We start from the raw sequence: 23,627 nt of genomic DNA on the forward strand, positions 1-23,627 counted from the left end.
CAGGTGGGCATGCGTGAAACTTGCCTGAGAAAAGTGCTTTCTTCTTTCCTCGTTGCCTCCTTTCACCTTTTGATGTCTTTCTTTGCATTAGACCAGTTTGACTGAAAGCATTATAATAGTGTCTAATTACTATTAACGTAGTGAATATACTAATGGTGCCTAATCTGTTATTTCTTCTGGAAGTCCAGAAATGACTTTCGTGTTATTTAAAGTTCTGCTGGAGTCAAGAAAACTCTGCAGTATCTGATGGTATGCACCAGCCTTTGACTTACCATATGTGTATCCTCACAACTGAATTTTGAGATGCTTTGTCCTTCAGGCAGGGTTCTGGGGCTTGATATAAGAAATTTTGATTAAAGTCACCGGGAGTCTTTCAACTCACTTCAGTAACCAAAATAATAATAAGCCAACTCTTACACAGCACTTTTGATCAGTAGGTTCAAAGCTCTTTTTAAAGGTCAATATCATTATCCTGTCTTTCTAGTCCAGGAAGCTCAGGCACAGACAAGGAACTGCCTTGACCAAGACTAACCTTAAGGTCAGAAGCAGAGCCAGGAGTAGATCTCCATTCTCTGGTGTCCCAGTGCTCTGCTCTCACAACTAATCATACTGGCTTTAATAGAAAAAGGATCGAATCGAAGGGTAATATTTTTGCCCTTTTTTGTCCCTCATTAGTCTTTTTTAAGACATGAAAGTATGACATGAAAGTATAAAGGAGTTCTGCACCTGGGTTTGTCAGATTTGATTCTGCGAGTTTAGTTTTGGCCTCATTATCTAAGAGCAAACTTTTCCCTATTTGGAGAGCTGGCTGAAAGATGTTAAATACACACTGGAAAAGCTTGTGAAAACCAAAATGAGGATGTGCAGTCTATAGTGACTAACTGGAAAAGGATGCCATCTACTCATTTTCTGAGTCTCTTCTGAATTGATAACAGTTTTCTTCAAGAATGTATTCCCAGTCTGCTAGATCCTTAGCCATCGCACATGTGCACATGCACACATGCACTGAATTTTAGGTTCTTTATTTTGCTTTTTCCTTCTGTTTAGCAGTAAGCTGTACTTGTACCGTCCACTCAAAGCTACTACTGTCATTCTCCCAATGTTTTCTCCTTGGTTCGGCATGTGAAGCGAAGCATTCCAAGGAAGAGAAACAGCACACGAGGAAATGTCGACAGTTAGCAGTTATGACCAAAATTCACTTAGAATCATAGAATCATAGAATCATAGAATCATTGAGGTTGGAAAAGACCTCTAAGATCATCGAGTCCAACCGTCAACCCAACACCACCATGGCCACTAAACCATGTCCCTAAGTGCCTCATCTACTCGTCTTTTAAATACTTCCAGGGATGGGGACTCCACCACTTCCCTGGGCAGCCTGTTCCAATGTTTAACCACTCTTTCAGTAAAGAAATTTTTCCTTACATCCAATCTAAACCTCCCCTGGCGCAACTTGAGGCCATTTCCTCTCGTCCTGTTACTTGCTACTTGGGAGAAGAGACCGACACCCACCTCACTACAACCTCCTTTCAGGTAGTTGTAGAGAGCGATGAGGTCTCCCCTCAGACTCCTCTTCTCCAGGCTGAACAACCCCAGTTCCCTCAGCCGCTCCTCATAAGACTTGTTCTCCAGACCCCTCACCAGCCTCGTTGCCCTTCTCTGGACACGCTCCAGCACCTCAACGTCCTTCTTGCAGTGAGGGGCCCAAAACTGAACACAATATTCGAGGTGCGGCCTCACCAGTGTCGAGTACAGGGGCACGATCACTTCCCTACTCCTGCTGGCCACACTAGTTCTGATACAGGCCAGGATGCCATTGGCCTTCTTGGCCGCCTGGGCACACTGCCGGCTCATGTTCAGCCGGCTGTCGACCAACACCCCCAGGTCCTTCTCTGCCGGGCAGCTTTCCAGCCACTTTTCCCCAAGCCTGTAGCGCTGCATGGGGTTGTTGTTCTTCCCATAGCATTTTCTTCATTTGCTGTGTTCTGGTTTTTGTTTTTCTGATTTTCTTTCTTTGCAGTACAGTGTCTCCTTTCATCATTTCACTTTCTTTTTGACCTCTACAGTCTGTTCTTGGCTTCTTTTTCTGTCCTCTTTCACATTGTCTTTCCCTTGTTCTTATTTTGCCCGCTGTCACTTTTAAATATTCTCATCTGTGGATTAGACCAGTGTTCCTCAAACTTCTTTAAGGTGTTATCCCTTACTGGCTTCCATGGAAACCCAAGAGTCCCAGGAGTCGTTAGGATGTCTTCAGCTTGCGCACTTCTAAAGCTTTTCTACCATCACTTCACAATCCGTTTTGAATGCTTTCATGAGAAAAATATTTGAGAACCACTGAGCTAGGCCAACCTCAGCTGAAAATCCCATGGAGCATAGATAAAAGGTTACCTAAAAAATGGGACACTTCCTGTAGATTTGGGAGCTGGGTAGTTGCCAGCTATATCTTTCTCATGGCCAGCATTGCTCAGTGTCCTGCTGCATGTTGGTTCAGTTGTGGCTGTGAGTGTGACATGGAAGCGATAGGGCAGAAGTCAGGCATGTCTTCTCCCACAGTCATCTCCATTAAGTCCTGAAAGTAATTCTGTGGAAAAAGGGTTTCTTCACTGCTTACTGTCCTCACTGACAGTTACTCTAATTGGGTTACTTCTCTGCATCCTAGGTCTGGGATGTGGTTCCAAAATGGTCTTGAGTGCTAGGATTTGACCATTGAAGATGTTTATGGAGATTGAAGTTTCCTGCCTCTGGCTGTTACGGGAGTTTTCTAAGGAAAAGGCTGATTATCCAGTCTGTGCTTTCCTTGCCTTTTCCTACAGGTGACCGTATGTTCACTTGTGCTTATGCATATTCTGCCACTAGGCTGTGGGTATAGCGTGGATTGCAAGACTTTTTGGATTTCATATTGCATATTCTCAATTTTCACACAAATCTGTGTGTGTGTTTGTGTACAGATTCTCACTATCAATTTTGATACCTTTTTCTCCCCAAAAAAAACACTGAAAAGCATAAGTGTTTTCCTTTATAAGTCATGATCTGCCCCTGGAGAAGCACCTTTTCACTTTCATTCACATAGTTAAGAAGAGTAGTAAGCATATTACTGCTTATCCCTTTGCTCTAGTAAGGATGTTATGTCTGTAGAAATATTTTCCTTTCTACCCTCAAGATGGCCACTGTCTAGCAGAGGCATAATTTGCCAGACTATCTATAAATCACATCATGTGCTGTATCACTTTGATGTACTTGGTCATGGTTGCCTGGGTTTTCCTAGTCTCATTATCTCTGAAGAACTTGACCACACTTGAAGACAAGATTGTTTTTAAACATGATGTTTTCAGAATTCTATATTTATCTCTTGGTAATTTTTATATATAGTAAATGAAGGTGACTGTACAAGTGCTCTGAAAAGAAACACAGACTTTAATTCATTAAAATCTAGATTTGCAAATACAGTACCCAACCGGGAACCCAAATTTAGATGCTTAATTGAGTTAGCAGGGCTTGGAGAGGAAGAAGGCAGGGAATTTGGTTTTGTGTTTTCAGCTAGGCAATTAGCGTGTGGTAATATATTTTTAAAGTTTTCATTTCAGACACACAACATCATTAGCAGGCATATAAATGAATCACAAATATGTCTTGGATTGTGGTATGATGTTCAAACCATTAGTAAAAAAAATAAAGTGAGAAGAAGGGATCATCTAAAAAATAGGTTTAATGTGTAAAAAGGAAAAAGCAATTTCCTGTGAGAATGGAATTGGGTGTCAATATTTATCACAAAGAGTTGAAGGACCTGATTTGGGGGGGGGGGGGGGGTGTTGCAGTTTTTCTGCTACTTTTTTATTCAGCTGTGTTAGCTTGCACTTTTGCTTTTTAACAAAACTACCAGAAGCGCTTCCCAAAATGTCTTAGCTGATGAATTCAGCTGACACTAACCTCGGCATAAGTTCCTATGCTGCAGAGTTGTCTTTAATGGAGAGGTTTGGGGTTTTTTGTTTTGGATTTATTTTTGTTTTTAAGAAATGTCACAACATATCCCGTGCTGTGAAATAGCAGTATTTGGCTAAGAGGTCTAGCCCCCCATTTTTTTGAAACAACATTCTTCCTTTATTTAAAGGCTATTATTTAAGATTTTTATTGTGAAATCTACCATAAGAAGTACAGAAAGCCTGGAAACTGATTTTGACTAATTCATCTTTTAAATCTTTATTATTTAGTTTGGCATGTCTTGTATAAACAGAATCTAACGTGCATAAATTGAATTCCTCTACTCATCAACCACTTAAACCCTGTACTTTTAAACAAAACCCCCAAACCGAAACCTGTTCTAATTCTATTAGAGTCAGAACATTTGGTATGCTCTAAAATGTTATCAGATATGGATTCGTGAACGTTGCACGACCTTAAGCCCTGTCTGTAAACACGATCATGGGAAAAGGAAAAAACAGCGGTCCATAAGACTGACTTCTGAATTTCCCTGCAAAATAAGTGTTTTAGGAGCATATTCTGTGACCCCAGGAAATTCACTTGGATGTTTCTGCCCTTTCATTTCCCATCTGTGAAACGGCAATAATACTTGCCTCCCCTGCAGAAGTAATGTGAGTACTTTCAGACAGTTGGACAGAAGGAGCTATAGAAATACAGAGATTGTAAGGGAGCAAATTATATTCCTTTTATGGTAATCATCTTCTCCTTTCTGTTGAGGTTTATTTAAAGCGAATTAATTGCAGGGGTGAAACTTCATAGGCATAATTTAGATTTCAAGAAAGGGGGTAAGGAGGAGGAGATGGGGGTGGTTGTATTTTAAGACGTAGAAGACACCATTAAGTAGCTGAAAATCCTTGAGAAGGGATTCTTTGTAGAGTGAATTTCTTTATCTTCTGCTATATTTAGAGAGCCAGGTAGAGTAAATATTTCATAATTAAGCATTCTGATTTTTTTTTAATGTTTAATTTCTTAGCTACGTTTCCTTTCAAAAGCATACCTGCCTCCATCATTCCTGATTCAAGCAACGTTTAGCAGAACATGTATTTTCCAAGATTTCCTCCAGAGCTGCATCAGTCCACACCAGGTTGTATCCAGCCATTTCACTGGGATTTCACTGAGCACCTTTGGCAGCTGGGAGCTGTAAGAAAAGGGATTAGCGAGTATTTGTCTGACACACACTGATCCCAGCACCTGCTGATTGGATTGAAGTAATCCTTTTACAAGTTACAAAACTCTATTATCAGAGCATTAAGAGAGGGGGAGGCAGTGATACACACTACATCAAGGGTATATTAATTTAGGTAAATGGAACATAGGTTGCCATTTAATGTACTTGTGAATTACAGTCATTCTTGCAAAAGTTGCACGATAGTCTAGTTTGACAGATAATGTCATACGCTGCTCATGCAAAGATGATACTTCTCTAGAAACCCAAGGACAATCGTTTAAAATTATTTAAATGGCATGCTTAAAACACGACTGTGCTCTCTGTGTACATGCTCAGTTGTTTACAATAATCTTTACATCTACAAATATAAAATTGAAACTATGGAATGTCATTTTTTATTGTTGGCTGACATCACTATGGAAGTTAATTTATTTCTGAATAATACAACCTATTTGAAACAATCTAGGGATATTATGTTCAATCAGGCAGAATAGTTGCTTTGTCATAGAATTGCCTCCCTCTGGTTTTTTTTTAGTTTTTCTTCATCACCTACCATGTTATCTATGATATTAGTAGTGTTTTATGCCAAATTACTAGTAAAGCTTCACAGTAGTTTTCAATACTTAATTGAAAAGGCTTCAAAACTACTCTTTTCACTGGTGTAATCAGGGACTGAGAAATGGGAGAAAAGTTAGATCAAAACACATTATGATAGTAATATGGCTGCAAACACCGAGGAGGAAAAATAATTTCTCGGTGTTTTTATAAAGGCAAAATACAAATTCCCAGGTTTTTATTTCCTAGATTTTTTCATTTGTGGTTGCCTTAGACAGTTCTCGCTGATAAAATCAGGATATCCAGGATGGCACAGGACAGGTTAGAAAAGAGAAAGGAGCCTTCAGCCTAAAACAACTGACTAATCAGATGATGAAATCCTGGCTCCAATGAAGTCAGGAGTGTTGCCATTGACAGTAGTGGATGCAGAACGCTCCCCAGGATTGAAAGTATGTAAGACTTTATAGACAGATGTTAATTTACTGAGATTTCTTCCAGATATGAGTTCTGTGAGATACTGACAATGAGTTGCCACAACAGAATTTTTGTTTTTAGATAGAGAGAGGTATATAGAGAGATATATATAAAAACTCAATGTAACTAGCCCAATAAAGTCACACTTCTCTACAGTTAACATTGAAAACTTGATTTGCCATGTTAGGGCTAAAGCTAGTGCTTTTAACAACAGTTATGGAGTGGCATTTCAGAGGTGGAGCTGGTCTTGGTAACAGCTATAGGCTCTGCATTACTGCGAGCCGGTTGGATCAGAGCATCAGAAATATCTATGGTGCTTCAACAGAACTATATAACTGTTGGAGAAAACTGTGATTTGCTTAACATGTTAGGTGATTGAAAGACTTCAATTGGTTGAGATCGTGCATCCACTCTTTATTTAAGGTCTGCTTTGTTAAGGAATAAAGGTAGGAATGGTAGGTATGGGCTCTGGTTTGGCTCTGCTCTCATGTTTTCTTCTACATGGGGCACCACTGAGAGCATTCTTCATGGAAACATGTGTGGTGAGCTCCCAGCCCTCGGTCTCTGCAAGAACACCACAGCAGCTCAGAGAGAAAGACCGACCTTCTGTAAACAAGGAAGAGCCCAAAGTAACTTCAGTACTACTATGAAACTGTTAGGTGATGTGAGAAATGCTTAGAAAATTTGAAGAAATATTGTGGTGCTCCGCGTGGTCTGAATATGGCTCAGGATTCTAATAGTGACTTATCTCGGGGAGCTTTATTTGAGCAGATCTGGACAAGTGTGGGTGCACCAAAATAGAAGAATAAAGTAATCATAATTTTATAAAAGAGGAGCGGGGAGAAGGAAAGAGGAGAAGAGAAATGAACCTTTCTGTTGCTATTCCCTGAGTCCAGACTCCAGCCCTAGAAAATAATGGAGCACATATTAAAAAAGAAATTGCTGATTATCTAGGGAGAGATTTTTCAAGGGCATAAAAGGGAGATAACTGTGAGGGTCTCATTTAAGAGGATGGGGAAGGCTGGAGTCTTTCCTTTGTGCATTTGCTAATCTCTCCATCCTTTCCATTGGATAGCTGCACAATGAGTAAGAATGTGCATAATTTTATAAAGAATAAATCTTGCCTGGACAAACTTGATTGCTTTTTATTTAACTAAAACTACAAACCCAGTAGATTAAGTGAAAACAACAGATGTAAAATATCCAGATTTTAATAAAGCCTTGAAACTGTCTCATGAATAGTTAATTGAAAAATTAACGTCAATTTTTTAGAAGACAATTATGTGGATTGAAATGTGGCTAAAGGATGATATACAAAAAGTAATGATCAAAAGCTATGTATGGGAGTGTCTGGCGGAGTACAGGAATTGCTGTTAGATCCAGTTATATTTAACTTTTTAAATCATGATCCGGAAGTGGATGAAAGTGACTTAATGACTTTTACAAGTGGTCTCACGGTGTAAAGTTCTGCACAGAAGTGATGACAGGAGTAATTCAAAAGTTTGAAAACCTTAGACCTGAAAACACATACAACAAATAAAGTTAAATTATCTTTGAAGAAAAGAGTCACAAGAAGAGACGTCTATAGTTTGCATAGATCCATTAATTCATGATCTGTGAAGACACTGAAATATATACAAGTGGAAATTATACAGAACAGCAGTATTCTGTATAAGCAGACTAGGATTGAAATAAATAGATTGGTGACAACAAGTAGCAAATTAAGTTTGCAATAGAAAAGCAATACTATTGGCATCCCTATGAAAAAGCCATCTCGAATGAGGGCTACTATTCCTTATTGAAAATATTTGAGTATTTCCAGGAATACAGTGTATAGTTCAGAACAGTTTGTGTCCCGAGCAATAGTCATGAACTGTGTTTTAGGCTTCTACTTTAGATACGGGGCACCTAAATGTTAGCAAAGTTTCTTAGTGAAGTACAAGACACAAGGCATTACTTGAAGGCCTGGAAATGAGTAGTCAGATAGGCTTCTTCTGTCTCTAACTTCTGTAGCACTTTGAGTAATATGAGTGGGAACAGAGAAAGTTACTGTGAAACCACTAATGATAAGGTATTAAGCCAGAAAAAGGAAGGAGAAAATCTTGTGCTGTGTTGAAAGTAAATTGGATTGACACAGAAAAGTTTTCCTCTTACATATAGTCAATGCAATATGTACTGAAGAAGACAAAGAAGTTTAAGCAGAGTAGCAAAAATGCTGGTGTGTCCTGTGCCGGAACAATGTAGCCTACAAGTTAGCAAGGAACAAAGGCAAAAAAAGCCTTTACTTAAGTCAATTGGAGAGAATAACAAAACAAATTGTTTCAAGTACGGTCGTTTAGTGCACAATTTGCTATATAATAGCTAAGGCCGATTCTCTCCTCTCCAAATTCCTTCTGAGGAACCCAGTGAAGCACCACGGCACTGCCTGGCCCTCTGCATCTCTGGAAAAAGTGGCAACAGTTTGAAAGCAGTGGCTCTCACACTGTTAGGTGGAAGGTGTGGATTTGAGTGGTCACAAGGATTAAGATAATGTCCCATCCACTTCATCAGCTGACATTTGAGATTCGATTAGACCTGTCAAGGTCTGTCAACTTAACAGTTGCCCATCTTTTCATTAAAAGAGACATCCTCAGTCATGAAAAGAGTGTCTAATCAAGTACCGTATTGGAAGGACGTTGTCAAAAATAATTGCTTTTTGTAATAGCTGAACATCAGCTAATAAAATAAGTGTTTTTAAAACAAATATCTTGACAGATGCAAACCATACTGTCTCTGAAGAAGGTATTTGGAGATTGACCAGACAATTAGAATTTAATTGTTACATTTGTTAACCTTAATTTCATCACAGAGCACGCACTGGATGCCACTCCTTGAGTAAAGAAAAACAAAGTAGTTTGACACCATATTACAGCATCAGCCGAGCACTCAGTGAGTTTTGCCAAAGCCAAGCCAGGCTGCTGTGCTCTGTCTTTGTGCCTGTGTTCAGGCACGCTGAATCTGTCTTAATATTTGCCGCTGGTGCTGGTTCTCTTGGCCAGACATTCATTGTCCCTGGCACACTTTTTCATCCTCTGGCTGAAAGTTCATCTTTTGCCTTACGACTGTCAAGTCTTACACAGTAATAATAGATTTTACAACACATCCCCCCTCTCCACATAACGTCGATGCATCCTCCTCATCCCCATAACATGTTTGGTAGCAAGAATATCTCATCTGTGCATGCAAGAGAAAGTATGAACTGGGCTACCAATTGTCCTTGCAGGTGAGGCCCTGGGGAAGGAAAATTAAGACTTAATGAAATTTAAGGTACATCAGGAGATCTGGCCAAGCAGACAGTGTTTGTTTAAATAATAGCATATACGTAGGATTAAGGACTTGTCTTGATGTGGACATATTGGTGAGACCAGACCTCTACCTTTTTCAGCAGGCTTTGGGGAGCATTGCACTAACAGTGGTGACGACCTCTGTTTATTTTACCTGCTGCTCCGAGACAAGGAAAATCATGTGCGTGTTTGACATGTTGGTAATGAATTTCTTCTGTACCAGGCAAACGCTGCAGAATGTCTCAGGAAAACATCCTAATTAAGAGGTGGATTTGAGTAGACATACAATCTCTAAAATATCAGAAGTTCCACTCAATTTAATGTACATCCAGCAGCTCCCAAGAGAGTGTTTCAAAATCACTAAGCTTCTGCTTAGCAAAATGGGGATGAGCACAGGGGCTCTGAAGGATTGTAAATGAAAGATTACTTAACTCTGAGGGAATTGTCTGACTTCTGAATGTTTTAAAGCAAGCTTCTTTCTTGGTAGCTTTTTTATTCGTGTGTAAAGCAGAAGTTCATATTGCACAGAGCCTTCCACGGGGCCGTTCAAATAGTCAAACACCTTTTCAAGATCTGTCAGGAAGTGCCCTGTGAATCTGATCCATGCGTTGCAGGCGTTGAGACTACACGAAAAGTGGTTTCCTGGTTAAAGTAAAGATTTCAGTGTGTTTTCATTTGGGCATTATTTCTCTTTACACTCAGGTTTCCCTGAAAAAGGAAGGTAAAAGTAAAAAGAGGATTCCTTTTTAAAGAGAGATAAGTTATTTAAAAATTCATGTGCACTAAAAGCAATCAAATTATCTTAACTGTGTCACATTTGACAATTTAAAAAGAAAACAAAATTTCTTTTTAAAATACAATCCTTGAAATCATCAAATAGACAAGTTGGAGGCGACGGGAAGCTCCTTGCTACGTACAGCTTTGCCTTAGGAATCAAATGTTCATGGCCCTTTTCCTCCAGCTTCGTGGATCTCACAGCATTTTGGAGAGATTCAATGTTGGCAGATCTGTATATCTGCATAAAATGTCCCTGAAGTCTATGGGACGTTGGTGACGGGCATGTCAAAATGAATCAGATTATAAAACTGTGGATTAAAATGGGAAGATGCTATGGGCTGGCCCTTGACTGCCTGATCTCTGCCTGCTGCATGCTAAACAGCTTCTCTGAAGCCAGGAGTCTTGGCTCAGTGTTATTGTAAGATTTTGCTAGTTTTTCCCTTTGCCTCATAAAAATTCTTATGTACCAACTATTCGCTTCTCAGGAGGGATTATCTTTTTTTTTATTATGTTCAGTATAGATGTCCAGGCACAGATTTACTAGGAGAAAAGAATGGGATCTCTAGCCTCCCTCCTTTCTCCAGTAGCAACAGCCTTTCGGCAAGGACAAGCAAACTGTCAGAGGATGGTTTCCTCTCATTAACTTGCAGGTTAAGGCTGGGAACATGTTAGCTGACGCACTCCCTAGCACACAACAGGGCCACGCAACTCTCCCAGCTCCCCATCCGTCAGGTCACAGCTCTGTCCACTGCGATGCTTTTTCCTTCGTTATAGAAAAGAAGCAATCACACAATAGGTGTTTTGATTGTATCTAGGCCACCACTATTTTTTACCTCCTTTAGAAACCTTTCTTCTAACGCGATATATTTCTATGTCCTTAAAGATATCCTTTCTGGAAGTGTTGCTTCTCAAATTGCTTTTCAGTAGCAGGTTTGATTTACAAATCTCGTACCTGACAAACCCTGCACAAAACAAAGCTGGAGTCAGGGGCTCTTTTGTAACCGAAAAAACATTCAAGCTGCAAGAGAGAGCAGTCTCCTGCCTCGCTGGTGGGGTGGGCAGCACGGTGGAGCGACAGCTTTAGCAGAGCTCCCATTTGGTGGAAGGCAAGCTGCAAGCTTTTTGCACCTTCTGTTAAACCTGCTGAGAGGGCATGTGAGCCTTTCTTCTTTAAAGCATGTTTGGGAAGAACTATTCAACATAACAGAGATTGTCTATGGGAAAGGTTTTCTAAGCAATTAAACTGCTTTTTGTACTTTTCAGTGAATCCTTTCCAGGAGCTTTTTCTAGACAAGGGTTGCTACAGATTGGGCTCTATTAGTGAGTGCTCCCCAGCAGGAACCACTTTGACTGATGGTTGGGCCAGAGGCGCCTACAGCTCTGCTCCCGACCCCCATCCAGACCCTGAGCCTGTCCCCTCAACAGTCTGTCCCTTTTTTAATCTGTTTAAGGATGTTAACTTCAACCTACCTTTAAGGGTAGTATGGAGTTTAATTTACAAATACGAACTGGGTGTAATGTGAGATTATTCTGTTGCTTACCGTAGAAGATGACAGGGTCTGAAAGGTAATTTGGCTGTATAAGTAGGCTTACAGTACCAGGTGATCACTTTCTTAATTTTCATGTCAAAGGGAGGGGAAGATTTCTGGTTTTCCTCACCCTTCCTCCTTTCTGCTCTCTTCCTGTCACCTACTTGGATGATTTTCAGGTCCATAGGGTGAAGGAATAGGGTTTTAGTTCACTTTTGGCAAACCTTTGGAACTGAATTCCCGATCCACTGCTGTACTGAATCTCTAGCCTTGGGAGATCTGCAAAAACATAGGACCTGCACCAATATACTCTGATGGGCCATCAGTCCTGCCACAGCCAGTTAATTTTCCTTTGGTGATGCTTCTCCTAACACTGTTGACTTTACTGAATGCCAGGTACAATCTTTAACAACATATATTAATATTAATTAACAGCACCTTCTCAGTTCAAGGCCCTGTCTGTGCCAGTCCATGTGCAGGATGAGTTCCTAATGACCTGGTACTTGAGCCATGACACTTCATCCTGGCAATTTTTTAATTCTCCTCAACAGTTCTATCATTGTTGTGACTTACATATGTGCTTGAACATATTTTTATGTTTTAAAAGCCTTCAGTGTGACGTGAGCTGTTGTTGTAGTAAGTAATTTTTATCAATGGACTTCTGTTTCTTTTTCATTGCCTGATGAAAGAGACATTTGGGCTTACATTTTCTAGCTACTGAAGAAGAAATAGTTTTCTCCTGAAGCTCAGTAGCTGGGGTTTTCAAGCATTTTTTCTCTGTTAGCACTGGTCCATGTTAGCATTCTCATTTTGTATAACACAAATAACCTTGAAGTTAACTCTCTTAAGTGTTAGCTATAAGACTGAGTGTGTTTTGTCCCCAAAGCTCAGGATTCCTGTGCTTTCCATCCTGAGGTACATCCTTTTAGCTTAGCTTGGAGCCTAGCTAAGTCAATGCTTAATACAGTATTCTTTTAATTCCAGTCCTACATGGAAGATCATCTGAAAAACAAGAATCGTCTGGAGAAAGAGTGGGAAGCTCTGTGTGCTTATCAGGCTGAACCCAATGCCACCACCATTGCACAGCAGGAGGAAAATATCCAGAAGAATCGCTCACGGGCTGTAGTACCATGTATGTATAGTTTAATTTGAATTATTGCATTTTAAGTTCTTGATACTTTTCTCAATATCCTTTGCACGGTGGTTTGAAAGCTACAGATGACAGGCAAACAGAATACAGAGTAGCTTATATGTGTACTAGAAAACTGTAGCTACAACTACGGGCTAGGTGCATGTCCTGTTATATCAGACACTGTTTATCCCCTTATAAGTTGCATATGTGTTACAAAAATGCACACCTGTCACATAGCACTGCCTCTGCAGCTGTGCTGTCTCATGAAATTCAATAGCCAGAGTGCTTCTCAATGCTGGAGTATACTTTCTGTACAAGAGTGGCATCTGTAGCCATTCAACAGAAAGAAGTTTGGCTTGTGTTTAGACAAGTTGGTATCATGTCCATCCAACAGTAATACCAGCAGTCTATAATCAGAGCTAGATCATCTCTTTATCAGACGCTCAGCTGTACTGAATGAGCCCCTTTAGGCTTCAGTCGATAAGCTTGCAAACTGGCTTCTCTCTCTGCTAGGCTTAGGATAAAAAGAGAAAAAGAAAAAAAACCAGCCAGTGTTTATATTCCTAGAATCTGCTCTTTCCTGTAAGCAGCCACCTCTCTGAGCTTGAAATAAAAGCAACATATTTTTCCTATGCAAATATATGTATCTCATAGATTACGTTGGTAATCTATGGCCACACATTTTATTAAGCAACCAATGAAACAAAGCTGAAACTGAGAATATATGCACAGTCCACAGCAACAAAAATGCTCTCAGTCAGCGTGCCCACAATCCAGCTGGGTAGCTTGGCAAACATATACAGCTATTTTAATTTTTAAAGTGCCCTGAAAACATTAATTTTCCGTATGAGAGCCTTGAGTAAGTACCATTCCTCCTTTAGAAATGGGGAAATGACAGGTAACACATTAAGTAAATGTCAGAGCCAGATTTAGAGTGAAGATTCTTTGGAAGTACATGATAATTTAACTGAGCCCATCAGTCCTTGCATATTTGCTTCACCAGGGTTTGGCTCTCTTGTTTATGTAGTGGATCTTTCTGCAATACTTTGCTGCTTAGGAGAGGAGTACGGTAGTTTGGTGATAGGAATTCTCCTGAGTAAATATGGTGCTGGTCAAAAGCCTTTTGGGGAAACAGCAACAGTTTGCTGATTTCCATGGGTTTTGGGATCAGGTCTGTTGAAAAGTTCTAAAGAAGTAACCATGAAAGTTAAAGAAGTGCAAGACTTCTGTGCTCTTTTCCATCCTGAAAAAATAGCATTTAACCAACATGACGGGAAGTGAAAATTGCTCCATGATAATGTGTATTGATCCAAATTGATCTTCCTGCTTAAAGTGTTCTTTTCCATGTGGACTTACAGTCAGAGCATCTTAAGCTGTTCCAAGTCTCTGCAATCCAAACAAGCCAGATTGTTTCTGGTTGCTGCCTTGGAGACAGCATGGGAGCTACAGATGTTGCCAGAAATTGATGCTGGTTATTCAGCTGATGTAGGAGGCGTGTCTGCATGATACAATGAGCAACAAGATAGGGACCCTCAGACTAGACCATTCTAGCTCTGAATCCAGAAGTAACATAGCTGCGGCAGTGCTAAAAAGCAGAGATGTTTAGCTTGGGTGTCATGCCACACTAGAGAGCTGAACTATTTTCAGAGCTAAGATAGTCTGTCTCTTTGCATCATATTGTACCACGTGAATGAATCAGCCTACACTGCTCAGCCTTCAGTCGACAAGTCTCTGCCCATTGCTTCTTCCACAGCATGTTGTTGTGCCTGTTCTTCCCATTGCTGAGTCTAGATTGAATCAGTACTACCTGGGAAGGTATTTGGACATGGGCAGGGTGGCTGCAATTTATCTGAAGCTTTAATTAGAAGTATTTTAGCACATTTAAAATCCCTTAGTACTTTGTTACAATGTGGAAACTTCTATTATAGCTGTTAGTGCACTGGGAACCTCCTTTTTTTGACTGAATTGCACAAAATTACCTGCCCTCACTTTCTGAAGTTGCTGTGCACTGGTAAACAGCTGTCATATTGTACCCTTAAAACTGCTTTGATGATGGGTGGAAAGTGTGGCATGGAGTTTAAACGATATTAAATTTTGATAAGGTGATGGTTATTGTAGACCCTAAGATTAGACTGAGACGAGAAAAAGCCCAGTTTGTCCACTTTTTTTTGACTACGTTTGACATTAAAACTATAGCAAAAAGTCACAGATTTGCTTCATAATAAATTAAGAAGCAAAGTTGATATGGTTTTGATACGCTACAAAGTTGTTATGCTATATTCAAAGTATTCTCACAGAGTAATGCCTTGTTAGCATTTCCTTACCCCTTTCATATTCATAATCACCTTGACAAGGTAGAACAAGATTGCCAGTTCATGTAAAAGATTTCATCTTAGGAAAGCTTCAAAGAAGCTTTAATATCATGTTGCATTTACTTCGTGTTTTCCTTTCTTAGCCAGTCTTAAAATAATATGATACTATTTTTTACATAACCGATGTAATTTCTAGATTAACATTATCTTTAATCTCACAATTTAATCATAGCTTACTCTTATACCTCTCTTCTCTATTTACAAACAGCTTTTAAAATACTTGGTAGCAGAACACCTTGACACTGCACTTAATTAATTAGTAGTTTAAAAAATTCTAACAATTGAAGTAACTTGGACCTTCTAGATTAACAAAACTGCATCCTTTTATCCAACCAACAAGCAGATTGCTATCATTTAGGGCAATGTGATACCTTTTTTTCTGTATGAATACGAGCAGCTCAATTTGTTGATGCCCCAAAAAAAGCTTTCCAGACTTTATTTTCTCTTCTTGCATCTCTGCAAAATAAAACCATCTCAGTAGGGTCGATACTGTATGTTGTTATTTATGTATACCATAGATATGTATAGGTATTTTAAACATTTGGCAAACAGCTTTTTGCAGCGAACATCTGTCAAAAGCTGTCTACCGTAGCTGTGTCCATGGGTCATGGTATATGTTAGAGCAACCTGCTTACCTCTGTGCTTTGATTTTCCTCCAAAGGAAAGCAAAGCATTTGGGGGCAGAGTGTGCACCCAGCACTGAGGCTTGTGTGCAGTCAGAGCACAGCCAGGGGATGTGCACCGAGGACGGGAACACCTGAGCAGAGGGTACTTGCTCTGGGTGTGTGCATTATCCGTATCAGTAATGCATGTACAAATAATGCTCTGGAATAAATGAACTTGATTTCAGTTCAGATCTAAGAAGAGTTCCATTTTGTGCAAATAACCTATGGGCAAAATAGTGATAATCAACAAATTATGATCCTTCACAGTCTTCAGACTGCTCCACTTCTGCTCCTCAGTAGTTCTTCACTTTCTTACTTCAGTGTAGTTCTGTATAGTGCTTTGTGTGGAAAAAAGAATATATAGAAGAGAATGATGATCCGGGCAGAAAGTGCCAGGTTGATTGTTGTGAGATTCACTCTGCTCTGTGATGCCTGGGATTCAGACAACCCAAAGTCGCCCATACTCCTTGTGTCCAGACTTTGTTTGTTGGTTCTGTTCCTTCAGAAGTATCTGACTAAAAGGAAACAGAAGACAGAGGGAATTAGGTAAGATGTGAGTCTTACTTTTCCAAGCTTTCAATCCCCATCTGAAAAACAATAAAACTAATAGATCTTCATTAAGTCACAGGGTGACTGTGAGGTAAATAGAAGACTGTGAGCTGGCATACTACTGTAGTATTGGTGACTGTTTAAATAATCCAGATAGATATGACATTTTGCACTCAACTCAGTTGTTTAAACACAGGAATCTAGTGCCATTTGAGACGCCTGAAGTATTCAAGGCACCCACACAGAGCTGTTAGGTATAACACAGGCTCTATGGGTACCCGTGCCCTCCTAGCTGCTAGCCTGAGTGTCCTTAGGGCACCTCAGATATCACTAGAAACCTACACTGAGGCATTGAATCAAGTTCTCTGGGCATGATTCTGTGATATCGTAGATTAAGATGCCTAAATTTAAGTGTCTCCATGTAGCTGCCTCCGTGTGAGCCAGGTGTCAGAGCACCCATTACAGCCAGTGAAGAGCTAGTCAGTGCAGTGGCATCAAGAGATCTGTGTAATGACCAAAAGTAAGTTTTTTATTTTCAGTGAAATGAATAGCTCTAGGATGCCCTCAGATACCTTGTGTGAGCTCCAGGTGCTGGTCCAATAGGACACAAGTCGTTAGGTCTTGTGTCATATCTGTTAACCTTGTGCGATGTCTCATCTACTCTACAGTTTCTCAAATGGTATGACATGTTCGTGTTTAGCCAACTAAATCAAGCCCCATTAACTGTAACCTAGTCCACATGGAGATATCTGTATGTAGACACCAAAACTTAGATTTCTGTCTATAAATTGAGTTTTTTATGCACTATAAACTCATGTGTGCTTGCTTTATATTTTATACTTTATCCTCTACCCTTTATAATTCATACTTTAATTTATATTTTATACTTTATATTTTACATGTATATAAAGTACAACATTGTGTTATATTTCTCCTCAGCTATAGGTTAGTACTAGCCTTCTTGTTTAGGAAGCCTCTCTCTGCCACACGTATCCATCTATACGTTTTGCTTTTCTTTCAGCTGTGGCTTGGCTGGAGCAATAGCAAATGCAAAGTAGTTCAGGATTCAGCAGTAGCTATTGTAGATATTTGAAATGATGACTAGTTGTAGCTTGGCCAGATTGCAGTAGCTAGTAACAGCATTTGTCTTTTCTCTCACTTCCTTATTACCATCCCTCTCCTCTCCTATTTCTTCATTCATCTTTCTTTCTTTCTCACTTTTTAGATTGATCTTATATATCTTCCTTTTCTGTCATCCCCTTCCTTCCTTTTATTTCCTGCTTCTTCTGCTTCTCTTTCCTTGCTTCTAACATAATCAATATGCAGTTTACAAAAAGAACTCTTGTACATTTGGCATTTTCCCCATAGTTGCTTATTGTTAACATAACAAACTGGTGTCCATGGCATTCTTTTTTTTTCTTCTTCTTTTTTTGCTTGTTTCTGAAGAGCTATTATGCTAGTTCCTAGAAGCTTTGAGGTGATAACAGGCATAGACAAGCACAATCTGTTCATTGTCAATATGAACGTTTGATGCTGCAACTGAAGCACACATGGGTGCAAACTCTTGATATATGCAGAAAACACATGTACAACCTTTTTTGCACACTTTTTTTTCTTTTTCTGAGCGCAAATACAAAGTCTCACCACCTTTTCACTACCAAAGCCTTAACATGTCTCACCCTCTGATAAACCCTCCAAGACAGCAGGATAATGATACGGTACACTAAATCGGAGGGTCTGGATAAAACATTATGTTTAAAAAAAAAGATCCTGAAGTTACTGATCTGACACTTGATTTTTATTGGAGAGTCACACTGACATCTGTTTGCTAAATACTGATGAATCACTGTCTGCTCTCTCTCCCTCATCCATTTGAAAACATTTCACACATTTTCTTTGGTGATTAGTTCAAGCACTTTTGCTATCCAATGAATGGGGCTTATCCTGAGTGCTTGCTTAGCTTAAGATACGTGAGAGACCACATTTAGTGCATGTAACCTGCATATCTCCTGCATAGCCAAAAGGTTTCAGAGCTGTAGTTCTTCAAGCACTCTGTGACAATGCTCATTGTAAACCTTTCTATACAAAATCTTGGGTAGCCCCAAGATCTCAGATGTCACAAGTTCATTTTTATGTTTCGGCGATGTATGTCGACCAACACCCCCAGGTCCTTTTCCGCCAGGCAGCTTTCCAGCCACTCTTCCCCAAGCCTGTAGCGCTGCATGGGGTTGTTGTGGCCGAAGTGCAGGACCCGGCACTTGGCCTTGTTGAACCTCACACAATTGGCCTCGGCCCATCGATCCAGCCTGTCCAGATCCCTCTGCAGAGCCTTCCTACCCTCGAGCAGATCAACACTCCTGCCCAACTTGGTGTCGTCTGCAAACTTACTGAGGGGACACTCGATCCCCTCATCCAGGTCATTGATAAAGATATTGAACAAGACCGGCCCCAGTACTGAGCCCTGGGGAACACCACTTGTGACCAGCCACCAACTGGATTTAATTCCATTCATCACAACTCCTTGGGCCTGGCCACCCAGCCAGTTTTTTACCCAGCAAAGCGTACGCCCATCCAAGCCATGAGCAGCCAGTTTCTCCAGGAGAATGCTGTGGGAAACAGTGTCAAAGGCTTTACTAAAGTCTAGGTAGACCACATCCACAGCCTTTCCCTCATCCACTAAGCAGGTCACCTGGTCATAGAAGGAGATCAGGTTAGTCAAGCAGGACCTGCCTTTCATGAACCCGTGCTGGCTGGGCCTGATCACCTGGTTGTCTTGTATGTGCTGTATGATGGCACTCAAGATGATCTGCTCCATAACCTTCCCTGGCACCGAGGTCAGGCTGACAGGCCTGTAGTTCCCCAGATCCTCCTTCCATCCCTTCTTGTAGATGGGCGTCACATTTGCTAACTTCCAGTCAACTGGAAAGAATGGCTCTTCATTCATTTGGCATGACTTGTTCACCTCTAATCTTATTCCATGAGAAGGTTGCTCACATTGGTGGGTTAAATTTTGCTGATGAGATTGAGTGACTATAAACAACACTCATACAAGCACACCTTTCTCTTGCTCACATATTGAACTGCCATGACATTACTGGTGAATAAACCTAAGCAGAGCCCAAACCCTCTGTCTCTACTTTCTTGTGTGGTGTTTACATTTATTGTTCCTCATTATTAAAATAATGATTGGTACTTAGTAGTTTAAAAAGCCAGCTTATAATTCTGCTGTTAAGAATGGTGTCACGGACCACTAGACAAGATAGAAAGGGGGACAGGGTGTATTCATGTATTCTTATTTTGTCTATTTGAATAATTGGTGGAAAGATCCTCTCAAAACATCAGTATCCATGTTCAGCTGTAGGGGATTACAGAAAGGGCAGCTCCACGACCTCTCACCACAATAGGGTACAGGGTAGGTTTGCTGAGAAGTATGAATTGTGCTGGTTATGTATCAGGTATAAGTTGTTTGAGATTCATATATAAAGACTTGGACATCTCTCGCATAAATTTTCTGCATGTGGTCTGGTCTTTCTTTCTTTAGTCAATGGAAAGAAACGGGCACTTCTCGAGTGCAATTTGGCCTGTTTGAGACAGCTACATTAGGATGAGATGATTCATGACATAGAAATACTTCTTTTCTCTTAGCAGAAGGTGAGTCTAGATGACTGGAACGGATGCAGACATCTGCATTGTCACTGTCTAAATACAGACAAATAAAACCCATCCATTACATATGTCCTGAAGTAAAAAAAAAGAACTGGAATTTGAGGTGTACCGGCTCTAAGCATACTTGAGCTAGTACCAGTAGAAATACAAGTTAAAGAGTGATAAAAGAATCTTGACGATGGGCAAACAACATGAGTAAGTCTATGTCCAGAGCTGCTGTTTTCTTTACTGGTGGTGTCTGAACTAGCTACGTTACCAGCAGTGTACGATGTCTATATGTGCTCCAGTCATACTTTTAGATGCAGTTGTTATCGGCATTTTCTCTCTCCCACAATCATCCCCAAGTCATATCGTCTCCCCACATCACTAGCATAGCGCCACACAGCACTTGTTCAGGACAGATTAACTTACTGTCCAGCTCTCAACTGTACTTCAATGTTCCTGCTGTTCATTTTATAGAGAAGCCAGATGGACGAAGTCCATCAGCTTACTTCTTCCATGACCCTGCAAACACAGGAGTGTTTTCTATAATACTAGTTTTTCCTAGCAATTTGCCTAGTTTAAATCTTAAACTCGCTGAGCAGTAGAGATTCCCCTTTTTCCTACAAGACGTTGTAACACATTATGGTGCATCTCATGAAGACATGCTTTCTGATACTCAGCCTCTGAAATATCCTAGAGCTTCATTCCTGAGTCAGGCTGTGACTCTGTGGCTGTATCAAGACTATGCGCGGTTAGGAGTCAGAAGGAAATATCCTTTCTGATATTTACCCTGTTTGCTTGTCTTGAAATGCACATTAATCTGACTTTGAATTGTTTAACTTAAAATGGGTAGAATACTTGTATAGAAACTTTCTTCTCTTTATTTCTCCTTTGCAGATGATCATTCCAGGATATGTCTGAAAGCTGAAAATAGCCACGACAATTCAGACTACATCAATGCTAGCCCAATTGTAAGTATGGTAATCTATGAGAAATAATCCAAATAGTCAGTCCCTGTCTTTCCTTGTTGTTAAAATATGCTTACTTGAGGCACCTCACTGCTCAGGTTGTGCAGCCTCAGGTTGTGAGCACCTCACAACGCTGATGTCCCAGGCTGTCCTTTCAAATTGAAGAGAAAGAAATCATCTACATGTGCATGCAATACCCTTGAAGTTTATGTACTAAGAAAAAGAAGTCACTAGATAGTTGTCGATCTACCTTGTAATACTGTCAAGGTTTTCTGTACTTGATATTATTAACTTACAGATTATACATTCAATTATACACCCTTAGTGGAGCTTTTCCTTCTCTGAGGAGGTAAAACTTGCTTGTTCTTTTTTGCTTTGTCTTACTAGCTACTGTTGTAGGAGGAGTGGTTTCTGTAGTTGTGGAGAGCTGAGCTCCACAGGCTTCTGAACTTCTGCAGCAGGAAGTGACGTTCCCTCTTACCTCTTTTCATCTGCCCTACAGAGGAATAGCTTTGTGTTTCTCTAGCTCTCCCAGTTCTTCTCTGAGCTTGCTGTTTTGAAAGCAAGAACGAGATTCTTTACCTATTCAAACTGCAAAATAGGTCAATCCAATTTTTGCCTCCAAATACTCTAGCGTGGCCCAGCTGCCTTTTCTCACCCTACATAAGCTGAATATGAGTCCTTTCTTGTCTGTGAAAGGTGATAGAGAGAAAAGGTCTCTATTTTTAGACACAAAACAGGTATGATAGAGCCAGTAGCATCGCCCTGTCATAGCATCTCAATGGGAGTGTCGTGATATCCATTTGAAGGGGGAAAAAGGCACTGTGTCCTTGATCTCCGTGAGACTGCTAGTATTGGAGTCACTTTTGCTCATGGTTCTTATTCACATTAATTAGGCACTAAAAGTTATTATAGGGAAACTATGAGAAAGAACCTAGGATGGAGAATTAGATCTCGCTGCAGTGGGCTGTGTATGCCATTACTGGCTCATTTTCCTGGGGAGTATCACTCCCCCAGTTAAATCACTTTGTGTGGGCAAGGCAGCTGACAATTTGCAACAGCATGAAATTACAGGCTGCTTCCTCCCAGTGTTGTTGACAATACTGTTTTTCCTTTAAAAAAAAACACAACTACATAGAAACTGTTCTCTGAGCTTTGTTTTTGTTACTTTCATCAGAGTTCAAAAGTTTCATTTCCTTGAACATACAAAAATGTTTTATTCAAAGAGTTAAAAGATACACAGAACCTAACAAACATCTTCAGGATGCTTTTGCCTTTGGCTTACGGTAGAGGGTAAACCAAAGCACCTGCATGCTTCAGGGATTGCCAGCTGCCATTTTAGAGAACAGAGGTAGATGCGCACAGATTAGAGCAGTTTTTGGACTACTTTTAAGTATGTCTCTGACTAGACCAAGCTCTAGCTGGCCCCAGGATCAGGAGATAGGAGTAACTTGGCACTCCCAAGGAATATGTATCCTGCTTGTAAAGTCATGCACAGAGGTCCAGCTCCAGGGCTTCAGTGCTCCGTTTGCCTGTCTTCAGGGCAGATTTAGTGATTTATGCTTGGTCAAGCCTTAATTTGATAGTAGAAGCTGAGAGGTTTTGTGGCAAGCACAGGAGTGGGAGGTGTTAACTGGAAGTGAGATACTGTATTCTTGTAAGAGCTTGGTTGTAATTCGCGTGACTACAACATGGTGCAGACATGGAATTACAGCATCTGTAGACAGTGCTAAGCCAGGTTCAGTGTTGGCAGCAGTGCGGGTGCTGTGTTTGTACCAAATAACCAAGATGGCCTTCTGCAACCTGCCCAAAAGTCTCTGTAGACACACCTTAACTGGTTTTAGTACCCAAATTTGGTTGGGGGAGGGATAAATTTTTGCATGTGTGTGTATGCCTGTTGCAATTGTAATGCTGGTAATTAAATACACTGATGAGAAAAGTATTAGATTAAGTAGCGTTGGGGGTGGAGAGGCAGGACCAAGGTATCCCATTGGCATAACTGGGAAGAGGTTTGCTTTGTCAGGATGCCTGAAGCTAATGCAGGCAGAGGGTCTCTGCTTCCACAGCTTTAACTCTCATGGTTTTACAGGGGGTTGTAATCTTGCTTTTCCATCTGGCACTTAAGGGTGTTTTCTTCTGGAAAGTTAGAAGGTATTTCTTTTTTGTAGCTTTCCCAGACTCAACAGTTTTGTCCAATAAAACAAATCACACTGATGAAGCAAAATTCTTATGGTTGTCTCTATATCTCTTACGGAAATATTTCTATGCCCAGAGATAAGTGGGTGCACAAGTGTTTCATTAAGCTGGGACAAGCACCCAGTGTCTTGCATAGCCATGGAAAACTGCCAAGAGAAACTCTTGAGTTCCTCTTCTTCCTGGTTGGATAGGGACCCTACTGTGTGGGAAGGAGTGCCACAGCCCACATTTGTGTAGACGACCTTTTATTCCAAGGAAAGAGATGCTCCAGATGGTTTTGTGAGTTTGTTTCA

General features: G+C 40.4%; 1 protein-coding gene across 2 annotated transcripts in view; it reads left to right on the forward strand.

The window, feature by feature from the left end:
* Nucleotides 1-23,627, forward strand: part of PTPRN2 (protein tyrosine phosphatase receptor type N2) — a 690,377-nt gene that overhangs the window by 612,858 nt on the left and 53,892 nt on the right. For both annotated transcript variants that reach the window (XM_076331912.1, XM_076331913.1), the window contains 2 exons: nucleotides 12,789-12,936; nucleotides 21,068-21,141. In XM_076331912.1, coding sequence (XP_076188027.1) covers nucleotides 12,789-12,936; nucleotides 21,068-21,141 — 222 coding nt within the window. The remainder of the gene's footprint in view (nucleotides 1-12,788; nucleotides 12,937-21,067; nucleotides 21,142-23,627) is intronic.

The sequence above is a fragment of the Aptenodytes patagonicus genome, chromosome 2, assembly GCF_965638725.1.
Source record: "Aptenodytes patagonicus chromosome 2, bAptPat1.pri.cur, whole genome shotgun sequence".
Lineage (NCBI taxonomy): Eukaryota > Metazoa > Chordata > Aves > Sphenisciformes > Spheniscidae > Aptenodytes > Aptenodytes patagonicus.